A 15,587-nucleotide genomic window follows, 5' to 3' on the forward strand; every position below is an offset into this window, starting at 1 on the left:
GACTAATCTACGCAGGGATATAAAACCCTGCCCTCTTGGCTTAGTATGGCCCAACTACAGGGCCATCCTAGCTCTCGTTTCTGAGGACTCCTGACTGCCTCCCAGCCTAATTTCCCCCTATTTCCCAATCCTACTACTTTTACTACCTCAGAGATGTCGACCTTGAAATCATTCCCATTTAAACTTTCTACACCCTAATGTCCATCTCTGAGTGTATTTCCCCAGGGAACTTGGCCTGAGACAACATTTTAAACCCAAACACACACACACACACACAAAAAATCATTTGATTTTTCACTTAAACACCAAACTATTCCTGTTGAATTTTTCTTGCCTTTTATTGACATCTATTAAGACAAGAAAAAAAATTACCTTCAACCTTTTCTGACCCTCAATGTTTTATGAACATGCAACACCACCAATTAATGCTTCGTTCACTCGGTAGAGCACCCAGACATCTTGAAGTTTTCCATCCCCACCCAAAACCACTTTAATGTCTGTTCTGCAAAGTCAGGGATATTAAAGGAGCTGAACCCCAATTAAAATACTCATTTCGAAGAACATACCTGAGTGGGAGACCGGCCTTTCATTTCATTACAGTGTTGATACTGCAGGGCTTGTGTTTTACTTGTTTTAAAAGACCTTCCATGTTCATAGCACAGTATTGGCGTTTTACGGATTTGCTGGACTATGGATATTTCTATGTCACGTGCATTTATCAAAATTGTGTTGAACCTGTACGTCACAGAATGCTCAGAACGTTTAATGCATAATTCATCTTTATTAAAAGTAAAACCTCTAAAATATATGTAGAAAATAATGTATTGGGTATTTTCACATCCAAGGTAGTCATTAAAAGGTTAAGAGGAAGGAGGTCTTGTTTCCGATGATTTACAAAGATCTATCTCCAGTACCCTCGACCATACTGAGATTTTAATTCTTGTCATCTGAATTTGTTTAAACTGTTAAGCTTTTACATTGCTTAAAAAAAGGGGGGTGTGTGTGTGTGTGTGAGAGAGAGAGAGAGAGAGAGAGAGACTTCATTCATAAAGTCTGTCAAAGATAATCATAAAACAATGTAGCAGTCATTTAACCCAAATACCAGTACCCTCTAAATGGAATGAAGTTTTTCATTCACTGAATATTTGGGCCTGAGACACTGGCTGCTGGGACGCAGCCCTGGAGGAGGCACCAGTCCTGGCCCCCAGAAGCTCCCCATCTTCTGGGGAATCCAGACATGGAATAAGCAATTACAAGCACGACGTGGAAGGAGCTTCTCGGGGAGCTCCTCCCATGAAGGGGTGAGATTTCGAACTGTTTTCAACGTCATCTTATGCATTATATGAAGGAGGGGAAAGCCTAGGAAAGAAATACAAACACAACATCTGAGAAAGGGGAGTGCCAGGGGAAAACTACAGCTATTGAAGACGACATCCCAGGCACAGCACATGGTGGTTTCAAGACGTAACTCAACTTTTACTTTTACTTCATTTGTTTGTATGCCTAAATCGGAAATGAAGCCAAAAAGCATGAAATGAGACCTCAGGGAACTCACATCCTAATCTCAAGTAACCCAAAGTAATGCTTAAAACCTAAATGGGGCAGACAAAAGATTTCAAGAGCATCAACAGCTCAGGGAATATACATTAAGCCTCTTGCTTTATATTCCGAAAATTAGAAAACTGGGCTAAACATGTATCTCAGAATGTATTTAATAGAATTTGCATGGGTTAGCCTCACCGAAACAAGCTCACTGCTTTGAAGGCCCTTTTATACCAGCCCTTCATTCTATCACCAGTGAAAATTGTTTACCAAGAGGGGGCAGTATGGGATACAGATATCTCATACATTCCTTTAATGCTAGTTGGACTTTTCAGAGTAAAATAGGACTATGAAGTCACAGCAGTGGGACAAAGTGCCACTTTGTTTTCAAACGGCACATGTGCTTTGTCCCTTGGGAACCTTTGGTTGGTTAGACTTTTTGTTCAGGAGCCATTTCATCAAATGTGGTTCAATTCCCAGGCTAAGACCTTCACCAACACGCTCAATAACAACATTCCTAAAAATTACAGCCAACTAGAAGTCCTCCCTCTGGTTTCTCTTCTGTGCTTTGTAAATATGTACGTCTTTGTCAGGATCGTAGTGAACCTTAGTCACAGTAAACTGCCTCTCCAGCATCGCCAAGAAGTCGTTATCCCGTTCATAGCGAATTCGGCAAGCTAAAAGAATCACGGAGCGGTTGCTACAGAGATGTTCCAAAGTCTGAAGAAGATCTGTGAATGTTTCTTCTAAATATATGATATCAGCTCCAAGTATCAGGTCAAATTCTCCAGGTGAATAACTCCCCAAATTTTGTCCCCAAGTCAGCTCCTTAACAACAGCTTTGGGTTGGATATGGGGAGGTAAGTTGGCTTGAACATTTGATTTAAGAAATTCTAATGCTACTTTTCGATCCGTGATAGTCACATGAGCACCTAGAATGTGGGACAGAGAGAGAGAGTCATGTGTACATCAATACAACTAACAGGTAGGGGTGTCAAGTCAAGCGGGGGGTGGGGGGGGGAGTGTCTCTAATATTCCACCTGAAATCCAGAAGCTCATGCCCTTCAGGGATGGCTGCAAACGATCAGAAAATGACCAGCAGCTCCTCTGCACCGCTTACTGGTAAAAGTGAACTTTGGATTTGCCCCTCTGACACATCTGTTTGCTAAGTTTTGCCTCGGAAGTGCAGAGCCCCCCAGTGACCCTACACTGAGGCTTCTGGATTCTGCAGGTGGAACTGGCCCACCTCCCACAGGTATCTACCACTACATTTTATTCATTAGCTTATGATCTTCGAGTCAGACCGGAAGGTAAAATGGAATCCACAAAAGAAAAATCTAGGAGCAAATGATTATAAAGACGACAAGATACCAAAAACAGGGAAAGGCTACTTTCTCAGGTCTAAGCTTTAAAAAGAGTCAAGGAGGGATTAATTGGCTATTAAGAAATCCCAGTCCACGTCTCCTTATGCTGTTAGGAAGCAGCCAACCTGTATGTATTTAAGTTTTATATATATATATATATATATACACACACATATACATATATATGTGTATATATATATGTATATATATATACGTGTATGTATATATATACACGTAAGTTATATACATATATGTATGTATGTACACATATATATGTATATATTTTGAAAAGTGGTTAAACTTAGAAATTCCTAGATTGTACTAAAGTACCGTAGGTTAAAAATGTGAGATCATGTTTACTAAATGCTGAGTTCCTGCATGCATACGGCAAAGGAGGCAGTATTTCATTAATGTTTCTCACGAGTTGTTTACCATGAACTAAATGTTTGCCATGAACCAATACGGCTGGGAGAAGACCGAACTGTAGTCACCCTGACAGCAGTGAAGCGACTAGCTAAGGCCGGCCCTGAAGTACCTCATCTGCGCTGCAGGAACCGTATGCATAATCCTGTTCGGTTCTGACTTTGTAACTTCTGAAATTTAACGTAATTTCCATTCTTTCAGAAGATTCTCGCTTCCGTGCCTTCTGTAGTTTGTGACCTTCGTGGGTCACGCCCCCACGGGGTTCCACACCGGCTACGGCAAGCACCCCCTCAGCGGCAGCTGGTGGAGTTCAATCTGACATTCACAGTGCTCCGTGTGACCCTGACAAAGGTGCTACGGTTGCTGGACTTTACAAGCACGCACCTACCGCGCTGACCATTCTGGCCGAGCAGCGCGCTGCCTCAACGAGAAGAGCGCAGTCACTTCCCGTCCCCCCCGAAAGTCAAGCTCACAGACAGCCTTTCCCTGGTTTGACTTAGAAACTTATGTCTGGATTTCGTAACAACAGTCTGTATCTGCTGGCAATACTGGAGTGATCTAGTCTTTTGTAGATCACCTTGGTGTTCATTTGAATACTTCTTGGGCGTAGACCTTTCCAACGCCGGTCTCAGAGGGTTTCTGAGGTTCTGAGGCTACTTCTAATCTGCTAGGTGTTCCAGGAGTTTGATGCGACTTGGCCACTCCTCTGTCAACTGCATAAATATCCAAGTGGCTGCTATCGACCATGGGACAAAAACCCCTACCTCAGAGCTTAGATTCAAGTGAAGAGACAGGCAATAAGAGGTGTTTTTGGAATCAGAATGGCCAGTACGTTAGTTGGAGATACTCACTCACTAGGGCAAAAATAAAGCAGGAAAGAGAGACAGATGTCCAGAGGTAAGGAAAGCGGGTGGGACATTGCAGACTGAACAATAAGGGAAGGCCTCACCGAGACAGTGACTTAGGCGAAGTGCATCGCAGGAGGGGCAGTATCCCCAGCAGGCAGAAGAGCAGGTACACAGGCCCGCGGTGGGCAGGCCAGGGCAGCCGGAAGGGTAGGAACGAGTGCAGGAGGGACAAAGCAGAAGATGAGGCCAAAGGAGTAATAGGCGGGAGGCAGACCACCGAGGGCCGCACACGTCAGGTTTCAGAAAGGCTTTGGCTTTTTCTGAGAGGAGAAGCTAATGGAGAGTGCTGAGCGGAAGCGCCAATGAGGTTAGGCTTTAACAGACTTTCTAGCAGTAGGGCCAGGCCGGAAGCAAGGGGCCTTGTGACGAGGCCCCCACAGTGACCCAGGTGAAGGAGGCTGGTGGTGTGCCCCTTGCTGTAACCACGCCACGCACCCACCCCGGGGCCAGCTCCCAAATACGCCCACCCAAGAGCAGCCAACCCTGACTCTGCCGGGAAGCACTTCCTTACCACCCACTCACGTTTCGTCTCCCAGACGTCCGTCCCTGAACACGGCAGCCCTGCCTGTGGTTTCCTTTTGGGTGTTTGTTTACGGAGAGGAGCACAGGGATGTCTTAAGTGTCTTTTAATCTATCAGTTTCCCTACAATCTTTTGTTTCCCCTTTCAGTTTGGGGAAGAAACACATCATTTGTCCTGTAGTTTCCCACAATCTGGATTTCACCGACCATGCCATTTTATATAGTTTAGTCTGTTCCTCTCTCCTCTGTATCTCCCGTAAATTTGACTTTTTTGAGCAAGGCTATTTCAGAGGTGGTGATATGTTCTTCATCAAGGGGTATGTAGTACCTGGTAAGCTAGCTGTACTTTTGTGATGTGAACAGGCATGAATACCCAATGCCCAGATCTTTAATCCACTACATTCCTTTTGCATTTGTTTGTTAAGAAATTTCTATAAAGAAAGGATAGTTTCTTTCAATTATAGTTTGTTACTCATTTTGTATAGGAACTGAATAGGAAAGGCAGGATAAATTTTGCTCCTCCCTCTCCTTTTATAAACTGGACTCCAAAGCAGCCTCCAGAGATGACTGATGGGGTTTATTCTGTTGTTGTATCATCAACTCATGGATTAAACATATTTGATATATTTGGATCCAGTGCCATTATCAATATTGATGTTCAAATACTGCCGGCAGACTTTTGACACAACCCCATGTCGTCCTTGTTAGCCTCCTTGCTATCTGGTGGGACAAGATATCCCAGGTCCATCTCACACATTTCCCGCTACAGAAAATACATTTCTGTTAGACATTGTCAAAACTTTTTGTTTTGGGTACCTGGGTGGCCCAGTCCTTAAGCATCTGACTTCAGCTCATGGCTCCTGAGTTCAAATCCCACATTGGGTGAGCTTAAGCCCCACTTCGGGTGACTCGAGCCCTGCTTCTCTCCCTCTCCCTCTCTCCCTTTCTCTCTCTGCCCCTCACTCACTTGCACCTCTCTCTCTCTCAAAAACATTTTGTTGTTGTTTTCTGTTTTTATTTTTTTTATTTTTTTTTTTTATAAAAATTTTTTTTTCAACGTTTATTTATTTTTGGGACAGAGAGAGACAGAGCATGAACGGAGGAGGGGCAGAGAGAGAGGGAGACACAGAATCGGAAACAGGCTCCAGGCTCTGAGCCATCAGCCCAGAGCCTGACGCGGGGCTCGAACTCACGGACCGTGAGATCGTGACCTGGCTGAAGTCGGACGCTTAACCGACTGCGCCACCCAGGCGCCCCTGTTTTCTGTTTTTAGATGGGAGCCAGCCAGTTTGCAGGCTTATGGGAAGGGCCAGGCAGAAAGAGGGAAGAAAAGAGACAGTGTGTGCGTGGAGGGGGGGGCGGGGGGGCTGGCTGCAAGCACATCAGGAGCAAAGGCAGAGACTGTGGGGCACAGCAGGGCTGGAGGCAGTGAGGGAGGTACAGAAGTTCTCTTCTGACCGCATCAGTCTCCTCAGTGAAATGAGAAGACGCGTCTCTGGCTGGGAGGGTGGATGAAGGAAGAGGGTGGGAGGACGCTAGAAGAGTAGGAGAGGAAGCACAGTAGCATCCACTGCCCCCCCCCCCACTTTCCCCTCCCCCCCTCAACATTCCTGGATCCTCAAGGCGAAGAGAGACAGGGCAGCTGTTGTGTTGCCTGCAGCCACATTCGGCTGCACGGTCACAGGCCTGGAACAAGCAGAGGACCGCCCTTCGCCTGGAGGTTAGCCTACAGGAGAAGCGGGGAAGGGCAGAGCCCCCACGACTGAAGACGGGAGGAAAGACGGGAGGAAATGCCCCCCTCCACCCCCCCAGGGAGGTTCACAAGGTGTTCAGGCAGGTGCCCTCCGAGGCAAGGCTGACTTCATGAGGACTAATGGGCAGGGACCCGGCACCACACACCCCGTGGCCTCTCACTTGGTAATGGACCGAGAACACGCAAACGCTTACCATCACTTCCCATTTGCACTTCTGTGAGCAACACCTTATTGGAACATTTGAACACGTGCTATGTACTAGAGACACAGAGACGAGCAAGAAGATGCTCGGCCTCTAGGAGCTCAGCCTCATGAGGGAGAGACCCAGAAACACAACTGTGATACACTGTGGGGAGTAAAATATGGTAACCTGGGGTGCCAGGCAAGTTTCACAAGGGAGGAATTCTCCGAGAGGGCCAGAGGTCAAAGAAAGGATTTGGAAGGAACGGAAATCTGAGCTTACACTGGAAAGACGTGGCACTAACCAGGGGAAAGGGTGAAGACAGGGCATCCGAGGCAGAAGGGACGGACCAGAAGCAGCGTGTGCGTCCCTGGAACCGAAAACAGTGCGCGGATCTCCGAAGCGAGCCTGACAGTCTGTCAGAATGAGGTGAGACCCTCAGGGGTGTTTGGCCATGGGGAGGCAGAGGGGTGTTTAAGTACCGGCCATCCCAGCACTTCTGCATCATGGATGGGCCACTTCAGTCTACTGGGAAGTGGCTCTGAGAAGACAAAGCAGAGGCAGAGAGGTCAGGTGGTGGGGACCTGCAGAGCCTCACGGAGGAGACAGATGCTGAGAGCTCCAGCCGGACAGGGGCAACGCAAAGGGAGAACTGGCATCAAGAAATCCTTAGAAGATGGGTCAGCAGGGCTGGCGGGGCTGGAGGAGGGGTGGGGGTATGGGGGGGGGGCTATGGGGCGCGGGTCAAGGGGTGGGCCTGAGTGCGTACTTGGATGGCCACACTAACTCAAGAGAACAAAAGGTCGAGTTTGCAAAGGGAAGAAGAGTTCAAGTTTAAACACACATACTGTTTGAGGCACTGAGAAACAGGCAAGTAGAGATGCCCAGCCTTCAGTGAAACATACACACAAGTGGAAAGCCCAGTGGAGATTTACACTACAAGTACAGAAAACTAAGACAACTTCTTCCTGAGCATATTTTAAGACTCTTCCCCAGACTTGGTTGAGCATCAAATCACCTCAGAAGCCTTTAAAACCCAGATTCCCAGGGGCCTGGGTGGCTCAGTCAGTTAAGTGTTTAAGGGTCCAACTTCAGCTCAGGTCAGGATCTCATGGTTTGTGGGTTCGAGCCCCACATCGAGCTCTGTGCTGACAGCTCGGAGCCTGGTGCCTGCTTCACATTCTGTCTCCCTCTCTCTGTCCCTCCCTTGCTTGTGCTCTCTCTCTCAAAAATAAACACCAAAAAGAAAAAAAAATTTTTTTAATTAAAAAAAAAAAAAAAACCACATTCCCTGACCCCACCCCAACTTACAGAACCCTATCTTTAAAATGGGATGATTTTTTCTAAGAATACTTTCCACACAGTATAAAGAGATTTTCAAACTAAGGACGAGGGTATGAGTCAGAACAGCATTCCAATTCTAACTCCACAATCCAGGAGTGTTGTGACCTTGTGCAAGTTACCTAACCTCTGTTAAGCCTTCATTTCCCGAGGGGAAGAGAGCTCGAAGTAGACCTACCCACCAGGCAGGGGGGCACAGTGAGAAGGACAGACTAAATAGACAGAATGTGGGAACTGCCCAGTAATTAAAAGCTGTTTTTTTCTTTTAATAGGAAAATCTCATCACCCATTATTCAAGTTCTGCATAGAACTTGCCGGGTTTTTTTCCCTGGCTTTTTAATAGAATCTGTCTTTTCCTTCCTCCCCATCAGAATTAGAATGGAAGCTTCCTGAGAAGACGGGAAGCCTCAGCACCTAAACCCAGGCCTGGCATATGGTGGGTGTTCCCTGAATTTGGGAATAATTCGGGTAACGAAAAATGAAAATACCTTTTTAAAAAGGAGAACAATCAACCTCTGACACGTTCAAAATCACCACCTATTCTAGTTCTCGCTGCCTCCATTCTAAAGAGAGTAACTTTTTCTTACCCTCAGGTCTCACCCTAAAAAGCAATGCCTTATACTTTGCAGTCACAACAATAACGGGTGTGCAAATCACATAGGAGTGCAGAGAGGTGCGCACGACAGAACATGAAATGAGACACACATATGTGTACGTACATACATAGGTGCATACACACACATACACACACCTCTATAACCACGATTACAACTGTGATTAAATATACAAGTGGAGGGGCACCTGGGGGGGCTCAGTGGGTGGAGCGTCCGACTTCAGCTCAGGTCAAGATCTCACAGCTTGTGAGTTCGAGCCCCGCGTCGGGCTCTGTGCTGACAGCTTAGAGCCTGGATCCTGCTTCAGATCTGTGTCCCCCTCTCTCTCTGCCCCTAACCCACTCGCATTCTGTCTCTGTCTCTCTCAAAAGTAAATAAACATTAAAAAAAAAATTAAAAAAAAAAAAACAAGTGGAAGCAAAAGAATGGAAGGAAATAAACCAAAATGCTAACAGTACTTATGTTGCAGTCATGAAGAACTAGAATGTTTTAGGCTTTTTCCCCCTTTATTCGATTTCCAGGGCTATTTTTGAAAAGAGTTACATCACTTTTGTAAGAGAAACATTACTTTTCATGATTTTCCAGTTTGCCCAACTCTTATTCCAGAACTATTTGAGTATCTACCGCATGGCAAGTGGGGTCTGGCTGGGGCCAAGGACACACAGGATGAGACACAGTCCCAAGCCTCAGGAGAGACAGACACAAGAAACACGGGCTTGTAAGAAAGGCCGGGACAACATGGCAAGTATACCAAGGGCTGTGGGGAGAAGAAATAAGGCAGCAATGAATTCTGCTCCGCGGCAGGAAAGGATTGAAAGAGGGGGCGGTGAAGCCAGGCCAGGAAGCGCACCTCCCCCCAGTCACGAGAGAACACCGTGCTGTTCTGTTCCAGCCCACTCCCAAAGCCGATCGTCTTGTGGGGCGACAACTACCTAGTCCCCCACTCTGTGCTAGTCTTTAAAGAACCTCATCATCCTGTTTTACCCAACCTCACAGATCCGCATTTCTAGATCACAAACAGATATGCACAGAGGAGCAATTAACATTTATTGAGCATTTACTTTGCGCTAGTCAAGGAGCTGATTTCTGTGCATGATCTCATTGGATCCTCAATGTGGCAGGAACTGATTATTATCCCCATTTTATAGGGAAACTGAAGTGGAGAGATTAAGCAACTTGCCCAAGGTCACACAGCTAGTAAGAGTTAGAAAAGGTGTCAAAACCAAGTATAACTCTAAACCTATGCACTTTGCCAACTAGCAAGTCTCTGCACCAGCCAACGCAGCTCTGCATGAAGACCCGCTTGTCCAGAGGAAACAGAAGAAACCTCATTTCCCTTCCAGTTAACTCCTCCCACATCAGCAAACTTAGTGTCAAGGAAAGACAGTAAGTGTCTGATGCACCTGGTTTGAGTCCTCAGGTCTCCACTGACCAGGACTCCACAAAGTGACTTAACCTCCCAGAACCCCAGTTTCACCGGCAAAATGAAAAATTTTTAAGTGTGGGGCGCCTGGGTGGATCAGTCAGTTTAAGCATCGGACTCTGGATTTCAGCTCAGGTCATGATCTCGCGGTTGTGAGATGGAACGGAGTTGGGCTCCTCGATGGGCATGGAACCTGCTTGAAATTTTCTCTCTCTCTCTCTCTCTCTCTGCCCCTCCCATGCTCATACGCACACTTGCTCTCTTTCTGTAAAGATAACATAATGAAGTAAACAATAAAATAAAGTAAAACAAAATAAAAAAATGAAACCTAACACCCACGGGAATGCTGTAAGGCTAACCTGAGGAGAACAAAAGGCAGTGTACGAGCGAGGGCCTCACCAGTACCTGAAGGTGCCGTGGTGTTGGATGGAGACCTACATCCATTTGCACACCGTTAACTACCATGCTGCCCATGTTCCCCACCACATTTTGGAAGGCTAGATCTAAACACAGAAAAGAATACTAAAAAAAGAAATAAGTTACCGGAAAGAGGACACAATAAAGGAGGGGCTTAAGTGGGTCCTCGAGCACCTGTCCACAATGGAATGGAATTCTAGCTCCTCACCACCAAAGTGTGGCCTGAGTACCAACAGTGTCTGCATCATCATCCCCTGGGAGCTTGTTAGATATGCAGGTCCTCAGGCCTGACCCCAACCTACAGAAGCAGAAGCTGCATTTTGACAAGAGCACTGGGTGACGATGTTGAAGTGATGAATGTTATATATTGTATGTTAGAAGCTGGTCTACCCACTGGGTGGCTTGAACGGCATGAGCCAGAAGCTGAAGAAAGGAGTCAACAATAAATAACAAAATAAAAACAAAGCTTAAAAATACTGTAGGCCTAAATTAATATTTGTATACCAAACAAACAAAAAAAAATGACAAACCTCGATACCAATTCAGAACTGTATACCGCGAAGAGAATTTTTAAATATAAGATGTCAGTACAAACTACAGCAAGGCCGACCCTTCTCAGAAGAGACGAACCAGCAAAGTTTCCTCAGCAATGAATGAGACTGTCTGTTCTACCTGCCTCGCAGGGTTAAATCCAACAGAGTACAAGAAGGCCCCTAAAGTGTAAAAAACTATGTACATGAATACGACAATTTTCTTTGAACTGAAAACTGCCTTCTGATCATACTGTTGGCATAAAACTGAAAGGGGCAGGGACCTAATTCAGACAACCCAATTGTCTCCTGAATTGCAATTCTAAATGCCCAAATAAACGTGTGTTTGCTTAAACAAAACAAAAACAAACAAACAACCAACCAAAGGGGGCAAAGCAGTCTTTCATGGGAAGTATAAATAACAGGATGAGAGAAAGAGCAAGAGAGAGAGCAAGAGAGAGAGCAAGAGAGAGAGCGAGAGAGAGAAGAAACGAGGCTTACTGGAGTTAAAGACACCAGCAGGTGACTCATAAGTACAGGGGACAGAACATCCAGTAAGGGAAAAACCGGTCTGGGTCTGTGTCAGGGAAGCAGCAAACACACCTGTCAATGAGCTCCACTTGCAAAGGAGGGAGCCAGCATACGGCACTCACCCAGCAGGGCAGCCACTATGCCCACCAGCCCGGTGCCGGCCCCCAGCTCCACCGCACGGCGGCCCCTCAGCTCCACAGCTCCCATCTCCAGATACGCGGAGAGAATGACAGCCTGAGTCAAAACACAGCGTTGCGTGTCAATGAGTGCCGGAGGACCCCAAGGGTTTCGGATGGGCTTTACACTGGCAGGAAGACATCACACCCTCTCTCCTCTGCAAGGTTGCAGTCCCAGTTTAACAACACACACAGAAACTCGGCTGCTGCTGGGAGATGACCCTAGAGCGGACGGAGCCTAGGCCCCACCGAGGTCCCTCCCGGGGACAGCAGGGGTCGATGACGCTGCCCACACAACATAGGGTGCTGCTCATTCTGGGAAGTTTCATTTCTTACTGTGTCACTTAAAGTTTACAAAACGACCCTGGTGGAGCTTACATGAACAGTCTCTGTGATTTTGCTTAAAGGGATGTCCAGTTCCTAACCCAAGTTCAAGGCAGCAAGGCCACGATGTCACCCAAAGGAAGAGGCAGAGTGGCTCCCACCCGGGGCTCCTGGAGCTGGGTGCTTCTCTCGTGTTGTCCTGCATCACTGGGGGCCCTCACCACATATTATCAGGCATGGGAAAGGAAGTTTGGGCCAAAGTTTTGGACACCTGATGCATGAGTTAGCATTTGCATACAATTCTATAAAAGCATTGTAGGAGCGCCTGGGTGGCTCAGTCGGTTAAGCGTCCAACTTTGGCTCAGGTCATGATCTCATGGTTCGGTTCACGGGTTCAAGCCCCGCATTCGGCTCTGTGCTGTCAGCACAGATCCTGTCTCCCTCTCTCTCTCTAAAATAAACATTTTTTTTTTTAAAGCATTGTATGTTGTTAACATAATTTTTAAACAGAATTTGTCTTTCACAGCCACATACTAGTAGCATAAATAACAATTCCTCTTCTTGGTGAGCATTCAAAAGGCTCACCCATTCCTCACTATTATGTGCCCTATTAGTCGTTCTGGGAATACTTTCCATGTAATCACCTTGGACTAGATTCCTAGAAGAGGCTATAATACATTGAGATGTTTACACCTGAATGTTTCTCTAGCATCCCTAATGCAATGTTAAGACCACAAAATTACATCTATCATTTATCCAACATTAAATGAGTTCCCACTGCGAGCTGCTTAAGGGCAAGTCACTGTCACAAAAGCTGACAGAACAGTGCTGTGAGAGGAAGAAGTAAAACAAAGCAACTAATAGTATAATTTTGTGACCATTACAACTACGGAAAACTTCAGGAAAACATGTGATCTTCACTTTGGGCTCTCCCACTTTTTACAGTATTCTTTGTGCAATATTTTCAAAATGAAACTTAAGTGAAAAATTAATTTAATGAGAGTCCAAAGCAGTTAGGGGCTTCCTGCCTTCCTTCCAGCTCTCCCTCCCTCTTTCCTGTTGGGTATATTACTGGCAAGTAATTTACTTTCCCTCAGCTTTCCTTTATTCACCCTCAAAATGCAATATTTTGGGGTTGGGGGAGGGAGCAGGGAAGTAAGAGATTCCAATGGGTATAAGTATTTTTGGAGGGGCTGGGGGATGAAAATGTTTTTAAAATAGACCATGGTGATGGTTACATCTCTCAGTGAATTTACTTTTTTTAAAAAAATCACAGAATTGTATAAACAGGTGAAATGTATGGTATATAAATTATACCTCAATAAATCTGTTATTTAAAAAAAAAAAAAAAAAGGAAGAAGAAAGCCAGTCTTAAAATCAATTGTGGTCAGAGGCCCCAGGGTCTTACTTACCGCGTCCCAAACCACCGCGGCGACTCCCAGCTGTCTCCAGTCCTGCCGGATCCGGATCGTGTGGTTCGCAAAGGAGAAGGTGGCAAGAGGTTTGTGGAATTTCTGCAAGCCCATTACCGCTGTCTCCTCGTAGGGCACCAGGGCCATGTCACCTGCATCCAGCTCTCTGCTCCCTCAAAGCTGTTGGGCAAAAGAATCTCGCGTGACGCTAGGGCCAGAAATACTCATTCTCTTTTAAATCGCTCCAAATGTTTTTTTTAAGGTCGTTTTACATGTTCAAAAGAAGAAACACAGGTGGGGGGAACCTTTGTCTAATTCCTTTTGCATGGCTCTTCCCCTTCTGGGGAGAGAAATTTAGTCCTGAATCCATGCTAAAAGGTGTCTTTGGGCACAAGAACCCAAGACCGTGCAACTCCTGCAGGATGCCCTACGCACTCTGCTGTCACCACTGGGTGAATTCCGAACCCAGCCGCGTTTGAAGCGGAGCGGAGCGGCGCTGACAGCCCAGGGCCGCAGAGAACGCGGCTCTTTCTAAACTGGCCAGGCCCACGCAGACTGCAGCTACCGCCCGCTGCGGCCGGCAGGGTAGTTCCTGCTGTTTTGCTTAGGTGTTCCCTCCACCCCCTCTAAATTCAGTGCGTTCACTAGTTACCGCCGAGGACCCGAACCAGCACTTGGACTGGGTGTTAACGGTTTGATTATCCGGCTTTTTGACACCAGCTGGATATACACGGTCGACGCAGCTCCACCTCGCCGAGACTGGAAGTGAAACACACTGGCGGATTCCGAGTCGCCGGCGGGGAGAGCCAGAGCCGGGGTCCGGGGTGGACTCGGGCGTCCGCGGCTCGGAGGCCTGCCCCGAGTCCCCCGAACCCGCCCCCCCCCCGGCCCCCTAAGGGCCGACAGGTACTCACTCGCTTCCGGCGGGCCCCAGTGCTCCGGGAACCGGTGGAAGTGGGGGTCGGGCAGCCGGTCCACTGGGCCCTTCGGGACCCCCAGCCACGTGGGACGGGTCCTACACCGGGAGTGCAGTGACACAGCCCAGCCCCAGGCGGGCCTCGCTCCTACTTACCGCTGCGGATCCGGCCCCGCGTGGCGCGCATTGTTTGCCCCGCCCCGAGCGCGGCTGCCGCAACCACCCGCCTTAAAGGGCCCGGACCCGAGAGACCGCCGAGCGCCTGCAGCGCGGCAGGCGGCGGGGGTGGGCGGCGCGCGCCGGGAGACACGCGTTTCCGGTCCCACCTCCCCCAGACAGGTGTTTCCCGAGCGCTGGAGTGCGCGGCGTCGCAGGTGTGCTGGCCGCGCCCTGGAGGAGGACGCTGGGGGAGAGGGCATCAGGCCTCCCTCCGGTGGGTCCCCAAAGTATTCAGACCACCAAATCGGTTTCCCGGCCGCCGAGGGCAGCGTGGGCGAAGGCAGCGAGGTGTGGAGCCGCGGGTAGGTGCGCGGAGAAGGCGCGGGGTGCTCTGGCGGCCGGTGAGAGGGAGACCACCAACCTGGCGCTAAGGTCTTGCGCTGGTTCCACCTTCCTGTGAGCTCGTTCTCACCCCTGCGCAGGCGCGCGCGCACTGTGTGTGTATGTGTGTATTTGCGTGGTTTGGTTTTGGTTTTTTTCTAGTTTGTGTGCTCTCCTGTTTTTCCTGTTAAAGGTGGCCAGTTAGCAGGTGTAGGAGAAAGTTTGCTCCGAAGTGTACGTGGTCACCCATTTGTCCTCGCGTCACCAAAGTGAGGACCGAAGCGGCGTCATCGCCGCTTGGTGGCAACAGAGTAGGAAAAGTGACAAAGCCCTTGTCAACTAGAGCGCGAACTCAGAGTCCGCACGCGGCGCCTGGGCCTCCATAGTAAAACGGGCTCCGGGGGCGCAGGGAAGCCGGGGGACGCGCAATTGGCCCCACACCCGGTCCCGGGCGTTGCTGCAGTCCCAAGGCTCTAGTCTCCCTCCTTCCAGTGCCCACGTTGGTGCACCTGCCGATGCGACACCTGTGTTTGACGTGAAAGCCACTGACCTAGGCTGCTGGCCCTTGGAAAGCGCGGCTGGAGTGACCACCCAAGCGTGCGACCGCGCGGGCAGCGGTGTCCTCTTCTCGGGAAAGGTTTCCTTTCTTTCCGGTACTCTGACCTCCCGCC

General features: G+C 48.2%; 1 protein-coding gene across 7 annotated transcripts; it reads right to left on the bottom strand.

Moving 5' to 3' along the window:
• Nucleotides 1–760: 760 nt before the first annotated feature.
• Nucleotides 761–15,007, bottom strand: METTL21A (methyltransferase 21A, HSPA lysine). 7 transcript variants are annotated; one of them, XM_040476025.1, is made up of 4 exons: nucleotides 14,375–14,523; nucleotides 13,461–13,640; nucleotides 11,671–11,782; nucleotides 761–1,359 (listed from the first exon to the last, which is right to left on the bottom strand). In XM_040476025.1, exons 2-4 carry the CDS (start codon nucleotides 13,605–13,607, stop codon nucleotides 1,112–1,114), a joined length of 507 nt encoding a protein of 168 aa, XP_040331959.1. In that variant the 5' UTR covers nucleotides 13,608–13,640; nucleotides 14,375–14,523; the 3' UTR covers nucleotides 761–1,111. The 7 variants fall into 7 exon arrangements, with proteins under 7 accessions (XP_040331959.1, XP_040331961.1, XP_040331957.1 ...); XM_040476027.1 differs by having other exon boundaries at nucleotides 1,248–1,359; nucleotides 11,621–11,782; XM_040476023.1 differs by lacking the exons at nucleotides 761–1,359; nucleotides 14,375–14,523 and adding exons at nucleotides 1,456–2,474; nucleotides 14,957–15,007.
• Nucleotides 15,008–15,587: the final 580 nt, after the last annotated feature.

Source organism: Herpailurus yagouaroundi, unplaced genomic scaffold (genome assembly GCF_014898765.1).
Source record: "Herpailurus yagouaroundi ecotype Mexico unplaced genomic scaffold, PumYag 140, whole genome shotgun sequence".
Taxonomy (NCBI): Eukaryota; Metazoa; Chordata; class Mammalia; order Carnivora; family Felidae; genus Herpailurus; species Herpailurus yagouaroundi.